This window comes from Opisthorchis viverrini (assembly GCF_000715545.1).
Source record: "Opisthorchis viverrini unplaced genomic scaffold opera_v5_6, whole genome shotgun sequence".
Classification (NCBI taxonomy): domain Eukaryota; kingdom Metazoa; phylum Platyhelminthes; class Trematoda; order Opisthorchiida; family Opisthorchiidae; genus Opisthorchis; species Opisthorchis viverrini.
In genome coordinates, this window is record NW_008751662.1 from 3,274,176 (window position 1) to 3,283,770 (window position 9,595).

The window sequence follows — 9,595 nt, forward strand, 5'->3', positions numbered from 1 at the left end:
TATATATATGATGTCATGCTGTCGATGATGATGATACACAATCACTGAGAAGTTGGACTGAAGAGGAACAACTTAAGTTTTGCGAAGCAAAAACAGCTCTACGTTTGCAATAAGAAACAACCAGAATAACGAGAAGTGCTTCGTCTTCAACTTGAATCCTACAGTGGCGGTGTCGATGCTCAAGATACTGGCAAAAAATTCAATTGTACAAATCTGTGGGAAAGCGGACAAAAACCTCACTTGTGTGCAGTGATAACCATCGGTACTAGCATCCGTCGGGAAATTTTCGTTGGCAGCAACAGCGCCAGCAGCTCCGTTTCCATCGGCATGCCGATTGGCCGCTGCTCCAGGTCGGTCATCCTCTGCCCCAGGATCGGGATCATTGTGACCGGCACCAGCGGCAACAGGAGCGACAACCATGGCTCCCGCGCGAGAATCACTCGCTGGTCTGCCAGCGTTGGGCTGTGTCGATCGACGGCTATGTAATGGAAAGGCATTCGCATCCAACCGTCTCCAAACTTTGATCGTGTCGTCCCTCAGTCCGCTGACTATTTTCTCCTTGTCGTACTGTAAACAGTACACACCCTTGGTCACATCACTCCGACATGGAATGCGTGTGAGGTGATAATTGCCTCGTGCCCAGTTGTCCTCGACGCGCTGTGGGACGAAAAACCGACACCAAATAAGGCCAGAATAAAAAAGAAACACGAACAACTTGATATGACAACTCACTAGGAAACAGGAAAGGATAATATAATAATGACAATAATAATAAAATCGTTCAAGTGTGACACTTCGGGAAATGCTACCCGAAAAAAACACGAGGGCCGCGATACTGCCAGGTTCTCCAAGCTCAGACAGGAGCAGTTGAGGTGCCAAGGTTGGGTTCGAAACAAGGACCTTCTGGGTATCACGTTCGTGCCCTAGCCACTGAACTATTTCGAACTGAATGGATACCATGGCTGCGCACGTGTGAGTAACGTGAGACAAAAGGGTCATACAGTGAGGATGAGACCCGGGTATTCCAATATACGACCACAGAATGAAAGGGGTCAAGCAGCTGTTTTGTTATGCTTAGGCATCTGGGCTTGGTGTGTTCGTATGTTCTCAACTACAGGGTGAAGTAGTGAAAATACTGTGACTGGTCCAAAAGTAAGCCATTCTCAAGAAGTGGGCAAGGGTTCCAGTGCCAGTCGTTACTGTGCTACAGACGGTACCTCCGCACCCTCAAAAACAGGCGATGTTGATCTGTCTTGGTGGTGGCGTCGGGCCTGGCAAGACAACACTGAGCAATGGCGCGCTGTTTTATGGAGCAGAAATGGAAGAATGTAAAGTGGAAAAACCAATCAGTATGAGAGGGAAAATTCCGAGTTCCCCAAGACTTATGCTCCGGTCTATCAGTATCGACCGAATAGATTGGTCATTTGGAAAGGTGAATGCCGGGTGCATACATCAAGATGTTGCAGCAAAATAGAATTTCGATAGTTTAAGTACCAGCGTCTTAAAATCGCCCTGCTTTGTAATTTCGAAAATAAATACAACGAAAAAAGTGTAGGTTTCCAGTACAAACTCCACTATAACAGAATGGAGTCGAATGATCGGCGTTCGGCGAATGATAAATGAGACCCACCATTTACAAACATATCGAACTGTTCATCTGGCTTACCTCACACCTCACAATGATAGACGAGAGTGGCAATATGTCAGGAACACCCCATGATGCTATTTAGGCGAGATTTTGATGAGCATTTTCAGCTGTTTCCCCCAAGACATCTACAAGTCACTTTGATAAATTTCCGGCGGGCGGATGGATACCGTTTGGCTTACAGCTCCCTAATATTGCAACAAGGGGTGAGATGGCTCAGTGGTTAGAGCGCGAAATTACTGACCAGAAGGTCCATGGTGCGAATCCGACCTATGTATCTCGAATCCCCCTGTCTAGGCTTAGGTAACCTGGCAGTATCTCAGCCCTCCTGCTTCTTTTTGGTGGCATGGCAGCTTCTTTCTCGTTCAGTTGTAGCACCCTTTCGGTGCCTAACTGCCACGCCACATGAAGGAGGCACGGGGGCTGGGATACTGCCAGGTTGCCCAGGCCTAGAGAGGGGCATGGCAACTAGGCACCGAAAAGGGTGTAACAGCCGGACGATTATAACAAGGTAGTCACGAATTCTATTTGGGGTCATAGGACTGGGCATGCTTCCAATTCGAATTTAAATTGAAAGGATTAGTGACCGTAGTCAGCAGTAGACGCCCAAACCGACAACAATTCCGAACTACCGGGAAAATGAGAACTGTGCGAGTCCACACGAACTCATGTTCAACGCCACTTATCATTGGACTGCATCTCTCGAAACCTTAGGTCCGTGAAGAACCTCTAAATTCACCAGGGTTAAAAACACTTCCATTTCGACGAACCAAGGCCAAAACAAAGAATGGAAAATAATACAAATAAAGCACCTGCACGAAAGATATGTTTCAATAGAGGATTATCGGTTTGATGTGACTTTTCCTTTTAGAGCAACGAGAAAATTTGCATCCTTGAAGACTTAATGAGACAGATGCAAACGCATACATAATTTGCACATGTAAACGTCAGAATAATTACAGTGACCACTAACTACCACGGGTAGACGAGAGTTCAGGGTTTAAACAATGAGATACACTAACTGCAACCACTCATTATTTCGGACTTCGCGGAGGTCGTGAAGGCTTGAACCGTTGTGAATCCAGAACTCCTAAGTAGGTGCTACTCTACAGTACGATTGAGGGATTGCCCGTCAAAGTGTTAGTCATACTCAGCAGAAGCAGTGAAAAAGCAAGAAATACTCACCACCGTTTGATCACGCTGATATTCCCGTAAACTTCCGGTTTTATTTCCGATCGAAAGTGCCATTCAATTAACAAAAACCTTCGATTTCATTCACTGGGAGTGCCACTAAGGTGAACAACAAGGCTTGGCCTGTAAATATGTAGCTGTATGTATGTACCCATCCGAATGCAAGCTTCTCCAAAATCCGCGGAGTGGTGTGCTGGGTCTTACGTGTTTGTATATTCCTATTAGCATGCACTAGGGATAATAGTCCGAAATGAAAAACCCAACCAACAAGGCTAGGTACCTCCAGCACACAGTATTCATATAAGACATTGCCTTTCGACAATGAAAATGCCCCAACAAAACTATTTGACGTAACAAAAAGTGCATAGCCGTAAAACTCATATCTTCATCAAAATTGTGAAACAGATAAAAAACGAGCTTTGCTGTTAACGGAGCCTTTAGGTACTAGTATTTACACTTTCTTGGTTGCATGTCAGCTGTTTGGTCGTCTTAGTTCGTTAAAGACACTCTGATCCGGAAAGTATTCCAGAGGAAATAGAGCTGGATAAACCGTGAAGTAACAGCCAACAGTATTTTTCATTTGACGTACACTTTTTCTGAACCCAAGATTTGAATAAAGATCATTTTGGTGAACCCATAGCCTAGCCGTCTAAATAAGTTGGAATAGCTTGCAAGTCAGTCTTTGTCAGTGTCAGCTCCAGGACGAACTACCGTCATTCATCCATGCTTCCACTTATATCAGAAGCGACGGAACGCATTTTCAAGACGATGTTGTGTACGGAACCGCAACTTAGCTAGTAGAATAAAAATGACTCATCTAAATGGAACGGGAATGGACTTCTCGATAGTTTCTCTATAAGTCGCACCAGGCTGCCCACCTAAATACGTGAGGACGGAAGCATGTGATGTGGAATGCCGGATCTGGCTGGTACCAGAACGATGTGCCTAGGACTTGAGAAAGCAGCATCTCAACGTAGAATTATCATTGGTTCGGTTTATCAGGGTGCACTGCTTAACAGGGATCCATGTGACAAATTCAGAGTTACAAGATACACTCACCTGAGCGACACATCGTGAAGCATTTTATTATCATCGACAACATTACATCAGTGTCCGACGTTGATGTAACACTGCCATTTTAACCAAAAACGATACATTTGTGCGTTGATATTGTGGTACTTTATCGCTCCATTCGATGTCATTAGTCCGTATTGTAAGTCCACCCAACTTCGGAGGTCGGTAAATCGGTCCGGGTTAGTGCTAGCTACAAGAGATTTCCATGTTACGCAGGGGCATTTTGGACCAGTCTCAACTGAGTTAGTACGAAGCCGGATATAGCAACACAACAGAAAGTTAGTGAATTGAATTATTGCCCACTAACCTTGATCTCTCTGATGACACGCGGATAGAGCTGTTTGTAAAACCGGTGAGCAAACATTATCGTCTCAGCTGAGGCACAATCGTTTCGGTCTGCGTCGAGCGTGAATGAATTGCCATGAGATCGCTGGGGTGTGTCATGGCAACCCGCAGAGCGCACAGTGGCAGCAGTCGCTAGTGCGACCTCAACGGTCTGTTCACGTCCCGTTACGAGGCTTAATGGAGTCAAACGGGTTTGGGCCAACGCGTAGTCGCCACATAGTATAGTTGGCCTACCAAGGGTGGCGGTACTGCATTGACAGATCGCATTGGGACAGGGCGATTTGGATTCGTCTCCCGTGTGTGACTTCGCGTCCCCATTGCAAGCATTATTTGATGTGGAGTCCGAGAGTAAGGGGAATTCGGGTTTGTGCCGTGAACCTGCTGCAATCCGCCGTTGTTCCAAGGCGACGGGTAAGTGGGTGGCATCGCTCAGATGGATTAGTTCCAACCAACCGCGGCGTTCGGCAAGACCATACCACACCGGGTCAGATGCCACACGACGAGCAATCAAACGCCGCCACAACTGATACTTGGCAACACTCCACTGCCACCCTCGAGAGACCATCTCCACAGACAGTAATGTCGAGGCGTCTAGTTGAGACAAGATGTGTTCCGCGATGTGAGATACTCCATGCGCTGACGGGGTGTAAAGTGAAGAGAGTTAGTCATAACACAGCCAGCTAGAAAGAAACCATAGAAAGGATAATCATGGACAGTGTGTCCTCTAGAAAGACCTTCCCTACGCGAGGTCACTAGAAGGGATTTTCGAACACTTCACTCTGCTAACCCCGGGAGACCCCTTTTACGCCACATAACCCACCCAACGACGACCAAAAACCTGGAGTGCTTGTTTGCTTTCGGTGCGAATTCTCCAATTCCTTTAAATCTGTAAGATGATTCTGTACCACATGTATGTAACTTGATACCGCGAATGAACAAACTGAAGGTAGAAGCAGCTACGACGAGCACACATTCATAAAAAGCATTGGCTTAAATTCCACCTGCATATACTTTTTTCCCCACATATCAGTCTTCGTATGTACTTGGTACAAACTGTGAGCTATCAGTTTATTTCACATGGCTGATCTATTTATTACCATAACTGATTCACCAACGACTGTGGGGTAACACAGGGGTGAGTGAGTTTTGAGGGACACAATGAAGGGTTAACTGTCCGGTCATATCAAATCAAGGCAGCGAGATGAGGCGGCAGAACAGTGGTGTTATGCAACGAAGCAGCCAAACTAACTTCGTGGTCAATGATTTCACCACACATACAGGGTACCTGGATTAAGAATGAAGAGGTTTCAAATAATTTGACATCCGATTCACGGTGGCTAAAGTGATAAAATGTCTCAATGGTTCTTTAGAACATGCAAAAAGTATACGGCGGTATCAGTCTCGACGACTAAAAGAAGTACGACTGACTTTTCGGGAGTTTGGGCAGTATATTCGTTATTGTATTTGTAGCCAAATGAAATAACACGACTGATCGCTCTTCGTGCTTTCAATCCGCCAGTGAGTGCTAAGAAGACCATTTATTGACTGGTGGTGTTCACAAGGCTGATAACAGTTAAACACCAATTCCCGGGATGTATCCGCTTAGGACCAGGTAAGAGCCCAATACGATCCGTAGTGATAAACTAACCTACTATATAAGAACCGTCTATACACAGGCGAATTACGGGTAGTGCTGGAAACCCACTCCCCACCCTCCCTGGAGAAACTGCGTTTGGTCGGATGGGCACTGGAGGATAGGAGCCTTGGAACAATACCATCAAGTATGCATCCCCTGTGAATGAAAAAGACATGTTATATGTATGACTCCCGGGCTGTACAGGGTTGTGCCTGACTATTCCAACTTTCGGAATGTCTGCACCTAATTACCGTATCCAGCGCAGTAGTCAATGGCGCGGCTTATATGTATGTATATATTATATAATATAGGATGTGGGCCAACCTCACGTAGCCTCTCCCTTCCCCTCCCCCGCTGTTGAGCCACGCCACTGATTACTAGGCCGGATACGGCCGACCTCCAAGGCAGCTGAAGAGCCAAAATTTTAAGCAGCAAAGTGCCACACTTGTACCAACAGCCAACCGAGACGTGTTTTGTCAGACCTCTATTCATTGATCACTCAGGTAGGAGAGTGTGGACGTTGCATAGGCATCCTAGCATAGCTTATTGGGTAAGAGGTTCGAAAATTGTCGCGAGACGAGGTCCATTCTCTTGGCGGCGGGCTCTCAGCAATAGTGACTTTGCTACGCTAAAATTCCAAAAAGACTAGCTGCTAGAGGAAAAAGGTAGTTCGAAAGTGACCAAATTAGGATACGATGACAGTGCGGTGTAGTATAATGCTATTCACGCAGTATATTCCACTTAGTTTTTTTTATTCAGACCTTCTCTGGGCTTTTTCAATGATCCTTCTTAATTAAGCCATTCATAAACTTGCCATGGTTTTCTGACGACAAAGTGCCGGCAAATACCAATGGTGCATGCTACCTATTAGGGTACGGAATGGACACTAGGGAAATGGAATGCAAAAAAGCAGCATAGACCTTGCAAATAGTAGCATTCAGGCATTTAGTTATCGAGAAGTAGCACTGAGGATTAATGTTCCGCGGTAACTCACGGCACCCGGGACGGAGTACGGAATAACTAGTCTATTTTGCACTCCATAGACGCGCTCTACGAATTCGTAGTCGCCTCGGGGGGCATGCCTTGGTGATACCCGATTCTCCCACCACACCGCGTGATGCTAAAATTACTCTGTGCAGATTGGTAACAGTATGCGACCTGTGGTCTCCAGACCTGCATGATGCGATTGATTGGTGAAGACACAATTTCAAGTCTTTTACGATGCCTGCCTTCATACCACCCTTCTTAACATTCCGGAACAATACCCGTTACAACAAACACACCCTATCTGACAAGCAAAATCGTATCAGTCCAACTTTCGGCATCTGACTGGATATGCGCCCAACAAAACTAGTTTAGTTTCATTTCCACATCACTTTCGCTTGAAAAGTCTCCCTCCTGATCTGGGTCCAGTATTCTAGTGAGTTCACACCAAAGAGGAGGGAGTACCGGACTGGAATTTCTCGCTTTTTTCAGCCTATCGGCGGTGTATATTTCTGACCGCGCCGAGAGTTGAACAGGCGAGGTGAGCACGCTACGATTACGCCACCAGCGTGCGCTAGAAGGGCCTGAGCTATCACGTCCAAACGGGTGAACCTGTTCAAAGTTGAGTGACCCGACTGGTTCCGACTGGCCCGACACCTCGGACGATGACCCAGTAACTGTCTTGGTTATGTCGGTCTACTGATCTGCTTATCACAACTTCCTAGTCAATCAAGCTTGAAACTTGCTTGAAAATTTTTCATTGGTTTTAGGTCGTTGGCGGGTTCGTGAGTTACATTTTCCCATCAATTAGTGTGGTGTAATCACTGGGCGTATTCAAGTCCCAAGCGCTTTGTCATTCTCAAATTGTCGTCAAGAACGTCCCCCGTCAAAGTACATGAAAAGGTCATGAAAACTCACTTCGGAAGGACACAATGAAATCCCTTTTCAAAAGTGGCTCTAGCAGGTTGTTCACTTGACTCTGCTGGAAGTGAGACATTCTTGACAAGATATTGCAGAGGAAGTCCACTTGCTCATGGCTCGACCATGTGTCAAACATTTCGATACACGCCTTCTTCTCCAGCGAGACACAGGCGCCGGAGTTTTGTAGGCGCTTTTTCTTCTGATCGACAGACATGCAGTCGGGGAATATGTTTGCCCGTTTCACATTAGAAATATGAGTGGAATGTACCTGGCAACAGAACAGTGAAAACAAACATATGGATAATGATTGTCGTCCAAGCTATCGAAATAGAAGGCAGCGAAGCGTGAGTTGCTGTGGCTGCGCCATATAGCACAGAATGAAAAAGATACCGACAGACTGGAAACTTAGGTACGCAATCGACAGCATTGTGAAACAGTCCATTGTTTGTCTCTTGAAACTCAACTACTATGCTTCAACTGCACACTGACATGAAATTAGTACTTATGTAACATGCAATCATATCTTGGAACGAATCACGTAGGACAATGAAAAATATTAAGGATATTGAAGAAGTCTGCTAGTATCCAATGTTTTGAAGGTTAAGGATGAAATCGATGCAACACAGAATAAGCGCACAGGTTGGAAATGGACTCGTAAATGCTTAGATGGCACGGGAAAACGACGTCAGCCCGGAACATCAGTCCTTCATTACCGTAGCAGATACGATAGCTTTTTCCTCCCCTTTTCTGCCTGTTGTGCTTCAAATCTATATACCGATACCCATAGCTATTCGCTAGTGCTAAACATCAGCACACAACTGTTACTTGTGGGAAACCGCCCTAGAATGGGGCGGGAAAGAGGGAAGTGGTAGGGAAAACGATCAAAGAAGCGAAGAAGCGAAACGAAGCGTTCAGCTGTAGCACCCTTCCAGTGCCTAGCTGCCATGCCACCCGAAGGAAGCACGAAGGCTGGGATACTGCCAGGTTGCCCAACCCTAGACAGGGGAAGTCGAGTGGCGGAGGTCGGATTCGAACCACGGACCTCCCGGTCAGTAAATTCGCGCTCTAACCACTTGGGCCATCTCGCCCCAAGGATAGGGTGCATGTATTATTGAGAAGGTTGAAGAAGACTATTGAGCCGCGCACATCAACATCTTGAAAATCATTCCAATTAAAACATGGGGTATCTTTTGTTCAGCACACTCAGGGGAAGATTATTATAAGTCACAGATGCCCTTGAGACCTCGCTGACACCAGATTAACTTGCAAATTGGTGTTTCAGTCCTCAATAGTTTGAACCTTTAAATAGCATCAAAGTAAGCACATTTAGGATTGACTCAGTATCATCTGGGAACCCCAACTAACACAAACCCAATATACGGCAACAAACGTAAGCTAAGCACTCTTACTAAGAAATGACAGTATGATTGCCATACATGTGCAGGAATTCTTGGGCGGGTTCCTACAAGGAAGGGGCCACAGGAAGGCTTCGTTACAAACTGCTGACAGAGGGATACACCCGCTACAATTGACAGAACGGTGCTGGAGAACACCAGGATAACCTAGATCTGGCGGCCCTCTTCACAGAGGTAAGGTCACCCATTAAGCTCGACCTCAACGGCAGCCTAATATACGCGATCCGTAAAAATGATATGCTATTTTGAAGAGTCACCATCATCATCATCGACAGCAGGACATCAGTGTTCAACACCGATGCTTCACTGCCGTACAACCATGACTTATTTGAAAGCCTTATTGTAAAGAAAAGAATAAGGGTGGATGGGGGAGGGACTTAGTGC

General features: G+C 46.0%; 1 protein-coding gene across 1 annotated transcript in view; it reads right to left on the reverse strand.

Moving 5' to 3' along the window:
• Positions 1-8,020, reverse strand: part of T265_12595 (hypothetical protein) — a gene marked incomplete at both ends in the record, with an annotated part of 20,424 nt that extends 12,404 nt beyond the window's left edge. Inside the window, 3 exons of the mRNA XM_009164516.1 lie at positions 241-657; positions 4,218-4,891; positions 7,794-8,020. Of these exons, the coding sequence (XP_009162780.1) occupies positions 241-657; positions 4,218-4,891; positions 7,794-8,010 (1,308 nt within the window). The remainder of the gene's footprint in view (positions 1-240; positions 658-4,217; positions 4,892-7,793) is intronic.
• Positions 8,021-9,595: the final 1,575 nt, after the last annotated feature.